Source organism: Bemisia tabaci, chromosome 1, assembly GCF_918797505.1.
Source record: "Bemisia tabaci chromosome 1, PGI_BMITA_v3".
NCBI classification, from domain to species: Eukaryota; Metazoa; Arthropoda; class Insecta; order Hemiptera; family Aleyrodidae; genus Bemisia; species Bemisia tabaci.
The window spans coordinates 57,274,916-57,296,880 of record NC_092793.1 but is presented as its reverse complement, the minus strand read 5'-3'; the positions used below and the strand labels follow the sequence as shown (position 1 = coordinate 57,296,880).

Here is a 21,965-nt window from a genome sequence, read left to right as displayed (position 1 = left end):
AGTGTTCCAGAATCTCCAGTGCTAACTTTTGTTTTAGAGACGAGGAAACTATTCGGTTAATTTTTTGACATCTTACGTTTTTAGCACCGTAAAATTGTAAAAACTTCAGTAAAACTTACGACAAACTACGCTTTGCTTTGACTATATAATGAATAAAACGTTAGAGGAGATCTTGAGGCACTGCAGTCAAGAAATGTCCTTCCTGTACCCAGCGCTACAATTTTAATCTAGCGTCTCCGAAAATTCAAAGGTATATATTCATAATTCTCTCAAATATACATATATCTCTTCACAATAAACACAACCTCCGAATTTTCATACAAAGATTCGCCATAGCACGGCAGAATATTTTTGCCAGAAAAGTTTGAGTTTTCGACACTGAGACCCCTAACCCCTGTTCCTGTGGACAGTCCCATTATATTTAGTTTTTCTCTCCCCATACGGAGTGGGCCCCTTACGAGTGTCATACCGCAACAAACCCTAATCGTCGAACATACAAATTTAGCCTGACACAATAGAAAATTCAAAGTTTTTTTTTTTTCAGTCTATTGGGCTTCTACTCTTGTTTATTTGTTACCTTAGCAATCTACAGCCATCTATATAGACATGAATTTTAATACAGAGATTATGTTTATTGTCGGTAGACATCCGGGGGATTTGGCACATCCATGCTCCGGCTTTCAAATTCTCAAGGATTAAGGTCGAGTAAAATCTGTTTCTGCAGATCCACTCGTCAGTTCCGTGAAAATTTGTCGCCACCCACTGAGATTCGAACCCGGGACCAATTGGTGTAGAATCAGACGCACTGACCTTTCGGCCAACCTGGCCGGCAAAAATTCAAATTTTCACTGATCCAAATCCCTTCAAGTTGAATTTATCTCTAATTTTGGCAACATTCGTGAAGGAAAAGTGGCGCTCAACAAACAATATTTCAATGCTTTCATCAGGCGCTGGGCACGCCAAAGCAGCTTTAAAGTTATCCTCTAATTGAAAGCGAAAGCTGGGCGCCGCCGTCTCTATCTGGGGCTTCATAAGATGACGGTCAGGAGCGGGCGCTCTTGGACCCTTGGAGACCCTAAGCCGCCTTTAACCTCCAAACTCGGACAAACTTTTTCGCAGGTCAGCGAGGTGATAGCCATGCGTTTCAGCACCTCTAACTCAGTTCATTGGCAACAACACATTGTATCCCTTTGATTCTCTCGGCAGCGGGTTGATTGTTGAATTTGATAGACAAGGCGATAGACAAAAACGACTTAAGGAGTATGGAGCAATCCTACAAGTTGAAATGGTTACTTCCTATATAGACTAAGGGAGAAAATGATGGAATAATAGTATAGTCTCTCGTAGGTTGCCATTAGTTTATTTGTTATCAACCTTCTTTGTCCATTGCAACAACCCGCTACCCCCACTATGATTCCTCCGTATCCCTTTTTCTTCTTTCTCTATGATTTTTTCTACCAATTTCAACAATCGGGCTGAGTACACTCGCTTTGGACTGCATACTGAGAAGTCACTGAATATTTTTCTTAAAAAAAATTGAATATTTCACCATATTTAAGGTAGATTTGTGGTTTCGTTCACATTTTACAAACTTATTTCTCCCTCCAACAACTCTAAAGTGTTTAAGCTATCACAAATCGTTAATGGTAGTTTGCATTTTTCATTCATTTGGTTACAAAATCAACTAAAACCGGGTTTGCGTAGATGCATGGAATTTTCGAGTTTTCAATTGTGTTAATTTTCAGCTGCATTCCCATGTACTGTATTAAGTTTTTTTTTAAAATTCATGATTAATTTTATGTTCCATCGTGTGTACTTTATCAAGTTATTTAGATGCTCGTGTGAGCATTTTTTGTAAAAGTGTAATGAGTTAATGACGGCGCAAGCTGAAATCCATAGGTATGTGTGCGTTGAAATAGTTGTTTTTTTGTGTAATAAAATTCCATGCATCTAAGCATACCCAATTTTATTTAATTTTGATTAAAAATAATTTCAAAACTAATTAAATAGGATAATGAACAAATTGTTTGCATTTAAATTAAAGCTCGGGATTTGTCATTTTCAGATTTTGATGTGGTCTTCAAAGTATTTCCAAACCAATAGAAGTTTTAACAATAATGCAGTTGTGAGGAAGATTTCAATGCTGCCAAATATTTTCCGATAGAATATATGTTGATGGAAAATAATGAGTACTTTTCTTTGAAATTTTCAGATTTAGCAGGAAAATGTGGGAAAGAAATTATTCGAAAAGTTTGAAAGAAAAATTTTAAAGCATTGCAGAGTATTATCTTATTGGGGAAAAATTGTGCAACATCGAATGTTCATACGATGTTTATCCTAAACATGCACCGAAAAAAATGAAGTTGATTACCATTCTAGGTAAAAAAAATTTGTGCGAGAAACTTATAAAATGCTGAATTACCCACTATAGCAGTTACTTTAGCAATGCCAAGATGTAAAACTAACTGCTGTGGCGGAAAATTCGGTATTTTATAACTTCCCGCACACTTTTTTTACATTCAGAATGTTAAAGCAATTCCACTTTTCTTTTTTCGGTGTGGTAGAATATAGGTTCAATTTTAAGTTGAAAGAGGCGAAAAGAATGAATATAAATATTCTGCGATTAAGCCTCAAAATGTATACATGTGAAAGAGATACTGGTAATTCAACCGAACATACCTAAATCAATCAAACGATGACGGTGTAGACAAGACTGGAGACACAGATATTTTATGCAAACATTTATTGAATACTTAGCACGATACATTCTCACTCGCAAATAAATAACAACGGAAATAAATAACTCTGTATGAGGATCACATTCGGAAAAGGGAACAACGACAGTCTCGGAAGCACTCACGAGGAGAGAACAAGCGATCCCGGCTTTCTAAACTCGAAGAAAATAATCGCCGGTAACCGGTGCTTCTCCCGGTAAATCTTTCGGTATCACACGACATTGAAGGCGTCTCGATCTAGAACCCTTAGACTCTGCGAAGGATCCTGACGAGGGGGCCGGGGACGTTGGTGTAGGAGTAGACGGGCGCGGAGATCGGCTCGACGTCCTTGTACTGGACATTGGAGACGGCACCTTTGAATTGTTGCTGCTGCTTGGCGCTCCTCTGATTGTACTGCTGGTTGTATTGCTGGTTGTATTGTTGGTTGTATTGCTGGTTGTATTGCTGAGCTTTCTGGGCGAACTCCGACTGGGGTTGCTCCGCGGTGAAGTATTCAACCTTCTGGAGTTTACCCTCGGGGGAGAGGATGTAGTACTGTCCGAACTCGGCTTCTTTCTCCTTGGGGGCGGGTGCCGGGGTGGCGATTACTTCGACTTCTTGTCTGGCGTTCGTGGGTTCCTCGGTGGCCGGTGCGTAGGCGTAGATAGGGGCGGCGAACTGGGGAGCACTGGGGCGGCGAACTGAGGGGCGGAGTAGGCGGCGGACGCGGCGGGCTGCCTGAGGGGTAGCAGGAAGGCTTTGGCGGGTTTGGCGCCGGAGGGTGGGTAAGGCGCCTTGTCGCAGGCGGCGAGAGCGACGAACGCGGACAGAACAATGGTGAGAGTGTACATGGTTGTTTGGTTGGGAGAACTGTGAGTACTGAGTGATTTGCTTTTGGGCCGGTGGGCTTATATAGGGGGGCCCAGAGGTGTCCTTTGGGTCGGGGCACGTCCCGCAACGTGTCCAACATTGACCCGCTCCCTGCGCCCCGTGCCAAAAAGCGCGCTCGACTTTTGGTCAAGACCGTGAGAGAATATGGATTTTGAATATCAATGCGCCGCCGCTCGTCTTCTTTGACACTTTTAATTAAGTGGCTACTCGCGGTCTCTCTATGAATTTTTAACTTCGGTTACTTCTGTTTCTGCACCGTGCTGGCCTGTTCAGAAGGAGTATTCGTCGTCTCCCGCGCGAAGGAACGTAACTCCAATCCAAGGTTGCCAAATTGACTCCAACAATTAATTTATTTTACAAAAATGGAAGTGTGCAATTTATATCCAAATTTGTCTGATTTTTGCATGAAATCGGAAGAAAAATCAGTGAAATTTTCAGTTAGAAATGCCCAATACTTTTCTGGTTAAAATGCAATTTACGAAAGGAAATTTGACAACATTGAAATGTAGTTACGTTCTTACGTGAGGAAAACGACGTATTGTACTACTCTTGAAAATTTAAAATCCTCCCTATTCTAATAAAATCATGTTTAAGACGCTCGATAGACGGGGTGAGGAAGGAGAGTAAGACGGTCGATGGGCTGGAGTTCAAAGTCCGTAAGTGGGAAAATTCTAGTAAAATCATTTTCAAGACGCTCAATGGATAGGGTGAGGAAGGGGAGTAAGAAGAGTATGAAGCGGCCTTTGAAAACGCGTAGCGGCCATGAGACAGAGCCCCCTATAGTAAATAGTATAGGTAGTATATCACATTTAATCGCTCCAATCATCTGCCCGGTACAAGTCATAAGGCACATAAAAGAGGATTCAAGGATCGACATTATTTTGGGGCGAGTAGGAAATGATACGTGCATTTTGGGAGTGATGGGAAACAGAATATTGAATTTTCAGATGCTCCAGAACGGAAGATACATAATGCATACAGGACATGAAGGAGGGATCTGTAAATTTTCCATTTTTCTAGTCATAAAAAATTTACATTTTTCTGAATTTTCCTTTGTTTTGTTATTTGCCTAAACATTTCAAAAAATATTCCCAAAGTAATTCGTCGTTCCTACTTTGGAGGTGAATACTTTGGAGTGTTCGCAGCGAACGCCTTAATAATCGATTCTTTACCATAGTTTTAAATGGCATAACAATCGATGTATCGCAATTCACGCCACGCCACTGGAAGGAACCAGTGACGTGGCGTGCTTTGCGATACATCGATTGATCCGTCGTTTAAATCTATGGAAAAAAACCGACAGAGTGTACGCAACGAAGACCTTAACAATCGATTCTTTACCGTAGCTTCACAAGGGATAATATCGATGGTCGATTATCACGCTCCACCACTGGAAGGAACCAGGTCATATTTTGGTTGAAAATGAGTTGAAAGTAGTTTAAGCCTAACCAGCAACACTAGCCGCACCTTTTTTCCAATCAAAAATTCTTAGGCAGGTAAAAATACTTTAAATGTGAAATTGGGCATTGGACATTATCTTCAACCGTGAGTCTGATAGAGAAATACAATGTTAAACCTCTTTTCTCAGTTCCTCCTATTTACATTACGCTTCATTTGCTGCTTGCATCGAAAACATTTTTTCTTTATGTATTATTTTAACTTTGGGGCATCGTTTTTTGCCGACAAAATTTGGGTTTTTTAAAAGTTAAATCCGTGTGGATTCAACTTAAGTCAGATTTTTTGAGTTAAAGAAACGTTGTTATGTTGTCGTTTTTTTAAATTATACTCAACGATATCAAAACGACGTTTTTTAAACTGAAAGAAACTGATGTTGAGTTGAATCCGCACAGATTCTTGAAAAAAAATCGACAAGAAACGACGCTTTTAGTCAAAATAATATCTCAAGAAAACATTTGTTCAGTGTGTGTGTACATGATGGGTTTGTAATCGAGTGAGAATCCGACACCCTGTTTGCCAGTATTACTCAGGAATCGATGTTCCTTTTTATACTTGGGTACCTATTAAGTAAACGTTGATCCCTTTTCACGTATCTTAAGATGTTTTGAGAAACAATCCAGGTGTTTGAAAACATATAGGGAACAGTGGCTTATCATGAATCGATTGACTTTAACTGCGAAAATAATTCGCACTGAGAGATAGTGATGGCTAACTCGAAGAACCCGATCCCGACGTTTCCACGCAGGAGGGAATCAGAGAGCGCGAAGAAGAACGGAAAACAATTTTTCACCGGACGAAGACGGGCGAGTGAGGTGCGAGGGAATATTCTAATAACCTCGCTGGACGATTCGAGTTTAAAGATGCGTTGTTTACATTCATAACATTATCATTTTCCATGAATATGTTTGGCGCTTGTCACCGGAGCCACCCCCGGCCCGGAGCGAAGGGGGTGGGGTCGGAGTGGCGGGCGGGGGACGATAAGAGCGGAAGTTTTTCGGAGGATATTTTCAAGGCACTTAATGGAAGGCAGGAGCCGCGGCGAGGGCTGCATCTCACGGAATTGGATTTCGCAAATGACAACTGGCCGGACCGGGGCGAGGCGCGGCCGGAAAGCGAAAACAAAATAAGGGAAAAAAACACGGGGGAAGTAAAAGTTGCCCGAGTAAAAGATACTGTTTTCACTTTTCAAAGTTTATAATATAGAAATATATTGAGTCGAGGAGTTTTAAGCTCGGAGGGGGCGAAGTTATTTTAGTGAAAAGTTAAAGGGGTAGATGACAGAGGGCCGAGCCGAGGGCGAGGGTGGCGGAGGGAGGAAAGGACCCCAGGGGCTAAGACTAAAGGAGAGTAAGATGAGCGGCAAGGGGGTGGGTGGTGGCCGTGCGGTGGCGAGGCTTTCGGAGGGGCGCTCGGGCGGGGGGGGGCGGTGGGAGGGGGGCGTAGGGGCGAAGCGTGTTACTTGCATACAGAGTAGACCGAGCTTCGGATCGCGGAGAGCTGTGTCCAGTGTGCATAAGAAACCTTCTCCCGTTCCGTTGCCCCGTTCCCGGTGCCGGTTGCGTCGGAGGTGGTGGCTATTCTGCTTGTGATCAATATACGAACCCCTTCGCCTCCTCCTCGGTCCTCGGCCGGCCCTTGCTTGGCCCGAGCTCATCTACATATTAGCGACCCTGGTTTCTCTAACTACAAGCTCTATCGGCTATTTCTCATCCCTTCCCTTTCGCCCCCGCCGGACTCCCTCCTCCGGACGCCCCTCGTCTTCCCTTTTAACAATTATCCATTCATTTTATCCTCAGTCTCAGACTCCGCGCTCGGGCTCCTGCAGCCAGCGTATCATTAAATATCAATGTTCTCAAGAAACGAAAAATCGATTTTTCATCTCCACTTTTCGCCAATCAACGTTGTCCCCGCTCGATCGCGCCCCCTCCCCCTCCCCCGGTCCCTCTTCCGCGCCAGCCCTTTCGCTCCCTGGAGCCTCGCCGGGACTGGACGACGGTCAAGGGGTGCGGACGCAGGGCACGTCACGTTCCTTTTAAAAAAAAAAAGGAATGCGAAAAACTCGTCGCTGAGCGCTCGGGAGCGTGGCTACACGTTTATTTAAATTCACCTGTTCCGCCCGGCGCTATCCCTGATACGTCTCCGTTACCGTCTATTCTTCCATCGGTTTTCACTGTCCTCCCGGGTTAAGGTACGACGGTTGCTGTGTCCTCTCGTAATATCCTTAATCGTACTTTCTCATGAGAAAATTGGCGAACCATAATCTCGATACGATGGATCTGAGTGCAAGGGCGAGCAGAGGAAATATTTTGATGATAGAAGTACCGAATTACGCATATCTTTTTCGACTTTGTACATCTTGCGTCACCTTTTATATTTCCGAAGAGGGTCTGATCATCGGTTCCGCACCAAATGTCGTATAGTCCTTCGTCTTTTTTTAAACTATTTTCTTTGAAAATTTGCCGCAAAAAACTGAGCAGAATTTCCGTAAAACAACAAAATATCGATGGTCAAAGTGCGGAACCACGTATCTTCGTTTGCGGTGCTGCAGACTTCCTGTTGTACTTTGTTTTTTCCCTGGTAAAACTAGTCAATGTACTTCTTGAAAACTTCCCTGATTTTTCTTCTGTGTCGGCAATGTGTTCTACATACATCTTAAGCTATAAAATTGGCTCATTTCTTTTTGGAATAATGAAAAAGGATCGGAATTTTCTTGCACAGAATCGACGAACTTATTTCGTGTTAGGCAAGACACCCGCATGTGCACTCGTTCAGGTATCACTTGGTTACGCTTCCAAAACATTTTTAACAACATTTAACAACAACATTTTAACATTAAACAACATTTTCAACAATTTTTAAGGTTCGACGTAGGCAGAAGAGGGTACCATTTTACACAAGATATATTGCAAGACGAGCTGCTCTCTCGTAGGATGATGTCAACATACTTATATGTTGTCAGAGACAGCACAACTGCGAACTGATTGTTGAAATTGATTGACAAAGCTATAGACTAAGGGGATATAGGGAGTATGGAGCGATCCGATTAGTTGAAATGGGTGGTTCCTATAAACTAAGGGAGAAAATGATGGAGTAACTATGATAGAGATTCTCGCGGGTTGCCGTTAGTTAGTCTCTTACCTACCTCCTATGTCCAATACAACCACCTGCTTATACCGATAGGATCTCTCCATAACCCTTTTATCTTCTTTGTCTATCGCTTTGTCTACCAATTTCAACACTCACGCTGCTGCTCTCCAACAAGCCTCCTGTTTTACAAGTTGGGTGGATTTCTCTGTTTAAATAAAATTTAGTTTATTTAAATTACACGGAGAAAAGAAACTTCGTGCATGAGACCCAAAGTTCTGGTCTTATGAATCAATGAGTTTTTTCGGATCGTGCACTCGAAAACTTACGATACATCTGCCGAAGTTTGGGTCACACATAGCTCAAGTGCTTCGGCTGCTTCGGAAAACCTTAGAGATCCATAAGACCCGAACTTCGGATCACACGCACAAAGTTCTTTCATCCCTGTAGATTTGGTGGAATTTGAAGAAAAGTAATTTTTTTTCTCACTGCTCTTATCGATAACAATGCAGAGTAATTAGGCAAAGTCGATCTACTCTGCGACTCCACTTCGTATTGAATTTCGAAATTGCAAAAATTGATTAAACACGCTCTCGCCTAGCAGGGGAACGCTTGGACTGCTATTCATGAATTTTTGAGAGTCACTGCAAGGTCGCGGGAGGATGTTTTTTAATTTTGGGGTTGGAAGGTGGGTTTCGATCCCGGGGGACTCTCCCCTCGGTAGCACTTGGTCAGAGTTCAAAGCAGCGAGGTCCAACCCTCCGGCCACAAGGGCTCATCTCGTCTTCTCACGAACGCAGCGACGCAGCGCAAGCGGAAACCCCGTACTCACCAAAAGTTCGGATCTAAATTACGCTGTTCTTACGGAGGAAGGCAGAGTGGGCTCCTCTTGGGGTTGATGCAGTATCGGATGGAGATACTATACGATTACGGCGACTACATTACGCTTGGAAGATATGTTTCGAAATCCAGCAATATTATGAAATGTACCCGGAGACAATATACTTTAGAGACCCACCCACCCATCTTCCCCCACAGTGGCGTATACAAAGGGGGAGGTGTCCCAGCCCCCCCTCACCTTAGCCTCGTTAATTGTACCTTTTTTTACTTTTGGAGGGTACACGTAAAATATTATCAAGAACGTACACAAAATAATGTAAGTGGACCCTCCCTTGAAGAATTCTTAGCTACGCCACTGTCTCCCATACTGTAAAAATTATACTTCCGGAAGTCAACGCATAGATTCCTCTAATGATGACTCGTGGCCAAAGATTGAACCACTTGGCTCATCAAACCTAACCTCATTTGCAAAAACTTCCCTAATCAAGCACTCACCTCGACACTCATCAGTCATCATTTGAGGAGCCTCATGCTTCAAGTTGCTTACCTATCATGATTAGGCGGATATAGCGTTGATCTCTGAACCTTACTTTTGCCTAACCGATTGCATTGCTTAGATTGTTAGTGCGAGTTCGCTAAAACATTCTTTGCGTATCACCAATCGTCGTTCCCCTCTCGAAAGAACGTAACTATAATTCAATGTTGCCAGATTTCCACTTGTAAATTGAATTTTTACCGATAAAGTTTTTGACTTATTTGACTGAAAAGTTTCCTGATTTTTCTTTCGATCTCATAAAGCAATCAGACAAATTTTGGATAAAAATACCATCGGTACATTCTTGTAAAAAAATTGAATTGTTCGAGTCAATTTTGCAACCTTCGAGTAGAGTTACGTTTCTTTGTCCGGTAAACGACGCACTGTGCCAAAGGAAAAAGTCGTACGAACTTTCAGATTCCTTCTGAAAAAATACGAATTTTATACAAAGCTTTGTGAATGATCGTCTATTAACTGTAAGGAGAGGCATCCGCAATTCAACTGAATGTAGCAGTACAATTCAGTAGCCACAATGACTCTTAAATTTAAAAACATATTTCATTGAATTTTCATGGCGTGAAGTCTAAAATTTGGACCCAACTCGCTCAAAATCGGTCTCTGAAAACTTTGCGCGAGAAGTTCAAAGGAAGGAACCAAATATCTTGGCTTGCTTCAAAAACAACGTATTCGCAATTCTTTGCCCTATGCGGATACGTGTGTCCATGGATCAAAATCGCTCAAAATCGGTCTCTGAAAACTTTTCGCGCGAAGTTCAAAGGAAGGAACCAAATATTTTGGCTTTCTTCAAAAACAATGTATTCGCAATACAGTGCCCTGCGCGGATACGTATTTTCATGGATCAAACTCGCTCAAAATCGGTCTCTGATAACTTTTCGCTTGAAGTTCAAAGGAAGGAACCAAATATCTTGGCTTGCTTCAAAAACAACGTATTCGCAATTCTTTGCCCTATGCGGATACGTGTGTCCATGGATCAAAATCGCTCAAAATCAGTCTCTGAAAACTTTTCGCTTGAAGTTCAAAGGAAGGAACCAAATATCTTGGCTTGCTTCAAAAACAACGTATTCGCAATTCATTGCCCTGTGCGGATACGTGTTTTCATGAAATGTGTTTGTGCGTTCGGTGTCTTCCCGATAAACGCTGCCCGAATATTCCGGCATAACACCTGCTTGAAATGACGGCGACATCGTCGGAGCAATTTATTCTGGAGTGGTGCGCAGGCGGTCTGCATGATTAGCGAGGAGAAATTATATGCGGTTTGCGTCCGTCGTTGGGTGGCGTTTCCAGCTCGTGTGTCGGTCACCGTTTTCGCGCTTCCACATTGTCACATCGTGAAGAAAATAAGCCTATCCTTCGATATAATCCACTGAAATTCAAGGTTAAACGTGAGATTCGTCAACACTGCGTAATTTCTGACAGCCGCTTGATTTTGACCCAGTGACATAAGGATGACACGCCTATGATGTCATGACTCACTTTATGGTCACGGTGTAACAGCCTCGAAGGCTTTGGCTACGATTTTAGCTTACTGCCAAAGAGACAAATTTGACAAAATTGACCTCAGAGGACGGATTTTGGTGTGCAAGGTCAAGGTTGTGATGTTGCACGTGAAATACTGTCATTCAACGCGGTGATGAAAGTCTGATCCTGACAGCCCTGAGCATAACAGACTGATTTTCAAAATATTTTTTGCTCTAGCTCTAGATTACGTTTTTTGAACTGCGAATCTGTACTTGGCATGAGATGTTTTTTCATTTTTTGTGCCAAAGTGTTCCTTAAGACAGTGATACCAACAGTTTAAATTTGAATTTCTCTGCTCTGAGTTATCTTTCCCATCAACGAATTAACACATGCCTAGACCATAACCAATATTACTACCTTTGCAATCATTCAATTAATAAAGAGAATTTCTTCTATTGCCCTATAGAAGTTCCTTCCAGTATATGAAAAGTTTTTTTATTTTTCATTCATTCAGAGATAAATTTTTTGGCAGGAAGAGTTTATTTTTATTCAAGTGAACTTTCTTTGATTTTAAGAAAATATTGTTCCGTTATCAATGACTTTACAATTGGACGGATTCATGATTTGAATTGAAGAAAACTTTACTTGAATAAGAGCATACAATTCTTTGTGTCTGAAAATGTAATCTTTAGATCAAAGAGGGTTTTTTTCTTTTGAATGTAGGAAATTTTCTAGACACCTATGTAATAGACTAATTTAATAAAAGAAACTTCTCTAATGTAGAAAAGGTGAAGAATATTTTCCATATTTATAGAAACATTTTTGACCGCGTTTAATCAGCGGGAGCTGGCATGTTGATCTCTCTTACTATTGCCCTCGTATCTGTGATGTGGTCTTGATTACATTGCTCGAGATGAAAGTGCGCAACAAGTTGTCGCTGTAAAAGTCAAGCGAATGAACTTGTAATGAATAAAAAGTTTCAAAAGTTGAGGGAAAGCATCTTCGAGGGCAACTTCCGACAACCGAGAAAAGGGCAAACTTGAATAAACGGGGAATATTAGCGAAAGATTAACAGTGTTTTATACGGTCAGTAACCCATTGCGGGAAGAATTAAGGATTCCTCGGAAAAACTCAAGTTTTTCTGCAATGAACTTGTCGGGAAAAGAGCACGCAAGACGTAAAGTGGGACTTTATAGGTACTTGAAAAAAAGTCTCTTGGATCCAGAGTCCAGACTTTTAAAATTTGACAGGGAAAAATACTCTTGGTTTAACTGGATTTTTCCTTGAGTCAAAAGGAAATCCGCTTAAATTAAGAGGCATTGCTCTTGATTCAAGAGAATAAATACGATTAAATCAAGAGTATTCTACTGCTGTAACGCATATCGATGACGAAAGTCGAAAAATGCGAGGTACCTCGATTGCAACGCTTAAAAATCTCTAATCATATTTTGTTTTTTTCAAAGGGAAGCTGACTTAAAACTTCCTCGGGCTTCTCTGAAAACTTATTTGAATGAGTAAGAAATTCCAAAAAATTGGAAAAAGGCAGAAGCAGAAATTTGCAACGTCGCAATCAAAGATCCGCATTTCTCGCTGCTCGGCATCGATATTCGGACAAGGCCTCTGCGATTTCCTTGTTTTCCTGGAAAAGTTGAAAAGTGTATGTTTTGAACATGCCGTTCTCTTTCTGAGCACGGTAGCACACAAGTTAGGCCGTTTCTTTGAAATACAACGTAACTGCGAGAGCACCCTCATCGCCGAATCCCCCTCCGTCGATCCCCGGATGAGCTGTGCTGCTAAGGGACACGGGAGTTTTGCCTAAGCCAAGAAGGGTTGAACGCCCAAGGGTGTATGACCCTGACGCGAGTGAGGCTTCTGGAGTCCAGTCCAGCTCCACATTTACAGCTTAAGATAAAGTGGCACCAATTTTACCACCCCTCCCACCCGTATCCCTGCGTCCAGCATTACAGAATCTGAAAACTGCAGTTATCATTTTCAATAGGCCGTGTCAATTTTTCATCTCATATTTCCGCCCCTGCTGGTATGTTCCTTCTCGTTGTCCTTCTCGTCTCTGTAGAGGGCACAGATGGTTGTGTTCATAGTCGTTCCGTAAAGCAGTTTATTTCCTTAGGAGGTCCTTTATAGTTTACATTGTGATCAAGGGAGGTTTAAAAAACCCTCAATAAATCATCATAAACTGAACAATTTTAACAAATCTCGAGAAGGATTCATCAGTGAACTCTAGGAAAAGTTTTTTGCAGGGGACTACAGTGGTTTTCTACAATAAAAATTAAAAATACCGCAAAAAAATGCTGAGATATTGGCAAACATAACGATAAGTACAAACCTTCGTTGAAATGTCCAAAATCTGGGGAAGAGTTTTTTTTATCTTTAATTTTTTCAAGATATAAATTATTGAAATTATTTGCGAAAATTAACTTTCAAAGGTACACTATTAAATTCTCCTTGAGATTCGTGTAAATTGTCATTTTTATGATTGTATGTTGAGGATTTCCTCAAACTTCCCTTAATTACAATATAAGCCATATGGGACCTCCCATGAGGAAAAGAGCTATCTACAGAACAACCATGAATACGGCCCATAGATATTTTACGGCATAAAAAGAAGAAGCAGACTTAACAGGAAAGGAAAGGGACGTAGAAGTGACGCACATTGATAGTTTGCCTTCAATTTTCGAGGTGGGCCAGAAGACATTCTCGATGAAGAAATATTCGCTATCAGTATTCAGGTATATGAACAATTAAATAAATCGATAGCATAAGTTGAGTCTCCCATCAAAATGGTTGTCCTATTGCTCCAGTACAGTCTAAGTAGAAGACTCCCGTAAATACTAATATGAGCGCTGTAAATTTGCCTGCGTCACTCATAGGAAAAAAAGTATTCCTGTAAGCCAATTTATTTTTTAAATGGATGTATTTTTACAATATGTCGAGCTTCTACCGTTTCTTTATGTCAACTTGAGCATCTAAAACGTTCTCACGAGAGTTTCTGAATATGCAACATGCTAGAGAGCGATTAAGAGGTCGAGGATGTTTGTAAACGTTTACATGTACTCAATATGGACGTATTACCGCTAAAATGAACTATGTTGCACGGAAAACCCTTGGCACTAGATCCTTTTAGCATAAATACGTCCACATCATATCCATGCCAATGGGTTTTCATGTCCTTAATGATCACGAGCTGATTTCAAGGGTTTCCATTGGTGGAGGATTTTAGCTTATTCATTATCGATTGGTCAAATAAATCGGATTCTGCTCATTTGTAGAACTAAGAGTGGGGGTGGTTAAGACTACCTTCTCCAGAATTCGTTCGGCCCTTCAAAAAATGTAAGAGATTTTACGAAATAACTGCGTGACATTTTTTGTCATTTTTGTAATATTTAATTAGATTATTTTAATAGATTTCCGAAGAGAAAAGTCCAATTTTGCCTCGTAGGTGTCGGAAATTTTTCGGCTGAGGGATGTCTATCTTAATATTACTCTAATAAAATTGAATAAACGTCTTGAACGTAGCGAAACTATCGCAAGCAACTATTACTGCTCGGAAGCCGCTCAGATTGCCTGCTGGAGTTTTGAAGGCGAACTGGTTGGATGGGCGGCCCAGTGCGCGCTTGGGGGTAAACAATAATGCTAATCGGCAGAAAGTACTTAGTTAAGATATTCTTCGTCAGGATCTTAATGAAAGAATCGTTTGTCAATTTGACCAAAGTATACAATTAGGATCCTAATTTAGGTACCAATATGTATAGTTTATTTTAGAAACAGCGCATGTGTCATTACCGTTCATGGTACTTTTATGGCTGAGCCAGAAATGAGAGTTCCTAATGGTAGCATGGACGTAGTTATGCTAAAAGGAGATATGTCTCACGCAAACCCTATGCACATAGTTCCTTTTAGCATAAATACGTCCATATGTAGGTAAGTAGTATTTATGAAACAGAAAGGAAAAAAGAAAACACGTGCGAGCTAGAGGGAGACGAGGAAAAAAACTGGAGGAAAGAGTATGCAACCATCTTTCATTTAATTTAAAAGGCCTCCACAGGCTCCATCCATTCTTGAGTTTTAATTTTCATCGTAAAATAAATAATGGAATAAGGGAAAAAGAAGAATTTACCACTAATGAGCCCTCTCGAGTACGAAATGTATCTAAAAAAGGCGTCGAAACTACCATCATGAAATGCTCATCATTTCTGAAGAAGTTCCCAGAAAAAGTCACAATGATTAACAGCTCAGTTCAACCTAATTTACCGAGTGCATTCATGGCAAAATGTATAATTATCGAAAACTGCTAATATGAGGAAAAACAGCACTCACTTGTCAGGCAGTGCATTACACCCCAAAATCTTTCTAATTTTCAAATCGTAAAATGCCGTGGTGAGGTAGAGTAGAACGACGCATGTTCTTTTGAATGTTTCCGAATTCCCTCCGATAGAATATTGATTTCGGACAAAAGTTATGAATACTTTCTCTTAAAAGTTTCAAGTGCGCCAGAGTATATTACGAATAATTTTCTCAAATAAAATTTGATGAAGAATACATGTAAGTTCTCTAGAAAGATTGTAATTTATCATTAAAAATTTGGCAACGCTAAAATGTTCAACTGTTGTTTTTCCTTAGCCCGGAGTAATTTTAGCCATCGCGGCTCTTAGCAGCCCGATATTGAGATGATGATCAGGAAGTAACAAAACAAGGACCCCGCAGCGTGAAGAATGGACCGCTTCTGAGAGCTTCGAAACAGGTGCAAAAAAACTACCCCGCTAACTAAAAAACGCGCATCCCCCACCCCAACTTCATGTTGATGCGCGGTTTTCGCACGGAACGGATTTGCAGGAGTTAAGGGTGTTCCAGGCTCCCGTCCTAACGATGCCTCTGTAGGCGAGAAATTTGAGATCCACCCTGTTTTAAAGTGAGATTTGGGGGAAGTTTTTTAAATATTGACAACAAGGTGCCCCGCCGAGGCGCTTCGGGACTCAGGGTGGCCATGACGTAAACTCTTCGGGCCACCCCCTGTCCTTTTCGTGCAGTTCACCCCGCGTCGCTAAAGAACGGCCCGTTTTGTTCCGCCTGTGTTTCACTGCCCGTTCCGGATTAGCCTATTGACCGTCAAAAAGACTGGAGAAATGTTTATATGCCCCCTTGAAGCACATGATACCAATTATGAAGAGAATTAAGCAAATAAGCAATAATTTAATGTACACTATCAAAACTTGAGTCAAATTATAAATTGAATCATAATGCTAGGACAAGTAACCACTAAGGAACAAAGGCAGAACTAGAAGGGCGTACATAGTACATAAATGGTAACAAAATATTTTGAGTAGTAAATATTAACGCAGGGATATTATCTACATCTCAAAAATAGAGGAAGTTACACCAATGTTGATGTTGATATTAGTTATATTAATATCAAAGGCAAAGATAATATTTTAGATCGCATATGGATACATTTTTTAGTATCCTTGAAGAATACCGGCCCGCAAAGCTGAAACAGCGGCAGAACGATCGAGGCCTAACCTGTGAGAGTATACATATTTTGAAACTGATGAGATATCTCGATTGAAAAATTGGATAATTTCTAAGGCGTCAAAATAGCATTTAGGGCCAAAATTTGAATTTTTGAATTTTGATTCTTTACTGAAAATCTATCTTTACTTAAAAATATACCCCTTAACCCTTATAGTATCACTCAAATCGAACGAGTAGAAGCCGCATATCGAAGGACCAATAAGACTCTACACGGGAGCGGGAGAGGCGAACGATACTAGTCAATTTGCATACGTTAGTGCGCCTTCATTTTAGTCTGATACTGTGCAATACTTCTGTGGTGGAATAGTTGCTCGGAGCGCCTTAGACAGTAGTGCTTCGACTTAATGGCAGGAAATCACTATTACCACTGATTGTGAGATTACACCCAAGTCAGTGGACCTATTTAACATGTTTTGGCAGTTTCGCGTGAAATTTTGATGATGGAATATATTCTGCTGTGCCTTAATATTTAGCCTGTCAAGTAGTCGATTACACAACATTCCAGCTGGCCGATTATTGACAGTTTAAGGCAGCCCAATAAGACATCGAAACGCGATACCTCTCATGGCTAAGAAAGGGGATTTCTTGTCCCGGCAGGCCAACATAGTTTCAATAATCGGGCCGCAGTGGCGTGGCGTGCTTCGCGATTTCGCCACCTTCCGGCCAAAGTATCACAAGCGCCATGCGACGTTTAAAAATTTCCACCACCATTTTATTTTTTTATGGAGAGATTGTTGGTTGAGTCTACTTGAAAATTTCACTGTATTTTATCGGCAGCACAAAGAAAATTCAGTGAAATTTTCCCACAGCTTTGTTGACAAATTTCTCGGTAAAAAAATAAAATGACGGTGGAAATTTTTAAATGTCGCACGGCGCTTGTGATACTTTGACCGGAGGGTGGCGTTATATCGATAAGCTATGGTAAAGGATCGATAAACGGAGTGTTCGCAACGAACATCTTAATAATCGATTCTTTACAATAGTTTCAAATGGAGGATTATCGATAATCGATCATTCACGCCTCGCCACTGCAACATTCGAATTTTGATACGGCGTTATTGCTTAGCAAGGCATACTACCTTGCTAGGGAAGAACGCCGTATGAACATTCGAGAGTTGCCAACTTTTGCTTGATAAAACATGTATATGTGACAACATTCATGCATATTTTTCCTTGATATTTTCAGATATTTTGGATTAAATTGCGTGCAAAATCGTCTGCAAATTTTGGAAAATAATATCCGCAATTTTCCCAGTAAATTCGGTTTTTATCGGAGGAAACTTGACAACGTCTGAAGGCTCATACGGCGTTCTTCCTTAGCACGGCAGCATTGGAGTCCGGTGGAGGTTTTCCCGGTGCTGCGCGGCGACTCCCGGCGAGTGAAAAAGAAAAGGTGGAAAAGGGTGCAAAGTGGACTGCGAGAGTCAGCAATTTCGAGGGGCCGGACCAATGGGAGCTCCGGAGCTCATCGCATGGGCCATCGGGAGCGGGAGAGGAGTCGGCAGCACTTAGCCGACAGCTTATATTTAAAAAAAACAATTTCGTCTTGGCTTGGCTCGGATCGAAGCGCCCGGCGCGGGAGCGCACGGAGGGCAGCATAATTGGGCTTAATACGCGATCTGTATTGAAATTTCGCTGAAGAAGAAAAACGAAGCGCGCACGGGCACAGGATCGGGCAGGGGCACGTCGCGCGTATGCGAAGAAGAAGGCAAGGAGGGCTCGCCATCCACCCCCAACCCCCAATCCCACATCCCACCCACCCCTCGCCCGCGCCAGTGTGTGTCCGGCCGCGTGTGTGTCCGCGTATTCGGGCGTCCGTGTGCGCCGTTATTCAAATGCAAGGAGAGTGGGGCTTTCTCCCGGCGCGCCCACCCCCCTCCGCACGACCCCCTCCCCCTGACACCGGGGGGTGACAAAGTGAGTTGAGAGGGTTTCCTCCGCGAGGCTCCGTTGGTCAATCGATTGTCTTCCCTTCATATAATACTTAGTTGACCTCTCCGAACTACCTAGCGTTTTGTGAACATTTTAATAAGAATACGATGCGGCTCTCTCGCGCGTTTCCCATTGTCTACCACGCCGGTTTCCTTGCGCATTTCGCCCGCGAGCTTTCGCTCCGGGCTTTCGTCGATTTCCGCCGATTGACTCGTCGTTCGCCTCGAAAGTTCGCCCTACGAAACCAATGTCGAACTTCGCCCGTCTTTAGCTTTTGCCAATGATGGGCTCTGCTAAAAAGCGGTTTTTTCCAAGTATTGTCTTTTGCCTTTCACTAGCGTTTTCCGACCGAAAATTTAGAGGAAGCAGAGGTAACTCGAATAGGGTATAAAGACCTCGCGCGTTATTATTTTTCCTTCAATCTAACGGATAAGCAAGAAAGAATCATCCATACAGCAATAGTTATCTATTCGGAAATGTCTACACAGTATTGTTTAAAAAGCTTGTCTCTGAGTAAAATTACTTTTGTCTTTCACTAGCGTTATCCGACCAAACATTTAGAGGCAGCAGAGGTAATTCGAATAGGGTATGATGATTTCGCGCATTATTTTGCCTTCAATATATGGGATAGGCAAGAAAGCATCCTCCATACAGCGATAGTTATCTAGTCGGAAATGTCTACACAGTATTGTTTTAAAAGCTTGTACCTAAGTAAAGATTGTCTAGCTCCTAATCTGTTCAAGTCTCAATAATAAATTTAAGTATATAATCCAATAATGATAAAAATAATTTACTATCAAATGTTTTAAATAGGTAGTTTTCCCCTAGTATACACGCAGGAAACGCCCCTGCTGACTTGCCGTTCTCCTTTCAACCCTACTTTTAAGGGGAAAATTTACGACCGAACAATATCAAGTTAAGAGTTTATATCGACCATGAAACTATTTTTGAAATTTGTTTTTCCTCGGAACCGCAGGCTGCAGTATTTGAGGGGAGGGGATTACTTTTTTTCGTTTTTTCACCAGATCAAATCAAATGGAAATTAGCACCCGAAAATGCCAAAAGCGCTCAACTTATGTTTTAATGTAAAAAACTGAAAGTTAATCTTGTTGGAGAGTTTTGGGAAGCATTAATTTTACAAACATTACTTTTAGCCACACAAAGCTTCAATACTCCTCCAACACCAGCTGAGTTTTCTTCTTCTTTGAGATAAAAACTGAGTGGTGCAGGGCCGGATTAAGGGGGTGGCCACATGGGTCGCAGCCCATGGCGGCAAAAGGGGGCGGCAAATTTTGCAATTTTTTTTTTAAATGCAGGTATAAAAATAAAATTGCAAACGGGAAAAGGCGACAAAAGCTTGCATTTCCTGTGAGTATCGTAATTTCTAATTTTGTCGTTTTGCGGTGATACAAAAGACAGCACCTTTAATTAGTCGAGTTATGAGAGAAACCAAACATGCAATTTGGCCAGAACGCTCATTTATGAACATTCTTGGCCGTTTCGGTCTGACATTGGAATCTGAATTTTGTCAGTGACATTTTTGTGTCAGAAGGTTGGCTGCCCTTTCATTAGTCTAGTTGAGAAAGAAACCAAACACGCAATTTGGCCTGGAGCGGCGCGGCGCAGAGAGCAATGACGACGAGGACTTGAGATGAAAAGGAGAGGCCCTCGGCGCGGCGGTCGGCATGTAACACATATTAGCGCCTACAAGACTGCATGAATACTTCACGCATAGTGTCAAACACAGTGCGGTCAGCAGCGGTCGCCGCATAACGCATAGCGCCTACAAGACTGCATGAATACTTCACGCATTGCGTCAAACATAATGCGTTCAGCAGCGGTCGGCCGGAAAGGCATAGCGCCTACAAGAGTGTAGGAATACTTCACGCATTGCGCCAAACGAAGTGCGATCAACACGGCGCGGCGGTGGAAGTTAAAATTATTGAACCACATTTATGATAGTTCTTTCATAATTTTTTCGTTCATTTTTTATTAATGGAAGGCATTGTCCACACAGAGACAGGTTTACGGAACTTAACTTTCGCGCCAAGCTCCGTGAATTTTTGCTAGTAGTGTTGTCAGGGCTTCCGCAAAAAATGTATCCAACACGAGTAAACGCGTCTTATGCATCTCTCTCCTTCCGGCACGTTCACTTGACGGTTTTTATTGATGTTTCAAAACGAATGAGAAAAGGGCGGCAAAATACAGGCGGCCCATGGGCGGCAAGTAGGTAAATCCGGCCCTGGAGTGGTGTTCGTGAAATTACTTCCTACAAACAAGTTTTCATTTGATTTGATGAAAAAAACATTGATTCAATTTTACAGGAAAAGAAAACGAATTCTCGAACTTTGGGGTGGAGGGAGGCTGCAGCTTCGAGGAAAATTGATTTTGGAAAACAGTTATGAGACAAAAACTAAACGAAAGCTACGGTTTTTCCTCCTTTAAAATTCCGACGTACCTATCCTCAGCCACCTTGTGGCAATCCTGGCATATTGACTAGAATAGTTCTGCGAATTTGAATGTATGTGGAACAATCATTATTTTTTGAGACAGGTAGGTACGGTGGTGTAGCAAGGAGGGTGGGTATAGGGATCTAGGGGCCCGACATCCAAAATTTTCTCAAAAAACGTCATGTTCGCGATTTTCAGGATTTTTTCACCTTTTGACCCTCTACCTCCTTCATGGTGGTCAGTTTTTCGTGTGGAAGGGATTTGCGCTCACATTCACATGTAAGGGGCTTGGAGGACAAGGCAGATACGTGAAATTTTTGAAAAAATTGAGATATTAATGATTCAGAGTAAAAGTAGTCTTAATGCACATTCTGTGTAAAATTCGCTCTCAAATTCCAATTTTTAAGCATTAAAGTCAGTTTGAACTTCCTTTTTGCTTTAAGGATCCGTGTAATTTCGAAACTTCAAACACGTGTTTGTCAAAATAGCAAAAACTGCACTTATGCGCCTTGTCCTCTAAGCCCTTCATTTTATGTTTCCAAGAAGGTTTTCTTCTCGGGTTAATTTCCCATCGTTACGCGTAACAGATTTTTTTTTTTTTTATTTAATTTTGTAATTACACATATTGAATTACAACTTATATTACTAGACCTTACGAGTCTTTACAAATTTTCCTTTAAGCCTAATATAATAAAAAAGAAATAAACACCGCTTTATGGATTAAATTAATGAGAATGAAAATGAAGGATGAACAAATGAGATAGAAGTAAAATCCTGTAAAAAGCGGGAGAAAAACTAACTGATATTAACTATAATTATTCCTAGAACTAGATTCTAGAGAATTTTTCTACTAACTATGCTTTCGCCCTGTCAGTCGACTAAGACTGGTAAGGGCCAGAGGCACGAGCCTAACACCGACGGAAATGAGCTGTGCTCAACTCATGTGGTTTGCGTCTTTTTAACCTCCGGGTCTCGGAGCCCCAATCCAAAAGCGCTATTGCTTCGGGATTGGGGTGACCGCCCAGTCTCTCTTCA

At 41.6% G+C, this 21,965-nt stretch overlaps 1 protein-coding gene across 1 annotated transcript; it reads right to left on the bottom strand.

Annotated features, from left to right (window-relative positions):
* Positions 1–2,734: 2,734 nt before the first annotated feature.
* On the bottom strand, positions 2,735–9,501 carry LOC109043057 (uncharacterized). The gene is made up of 2 exons (XM_019060089.2): positions 9,483–9,501; positions 2,735–3,724 (listed from the first exon to the last, which is right to left on the bottom strand). Exons 1-2 carry the CDS (start codon positions 9,499–9,501, stop codon positions 2,982–2,984), a joined length of 762 nt encoding a protein of 253 aa, XP_018915634.2. The 3' UTR covers positions 2,735–2,981.
* Positions 9,502–21,965: the final 12,464 nt, after the last annotated feature.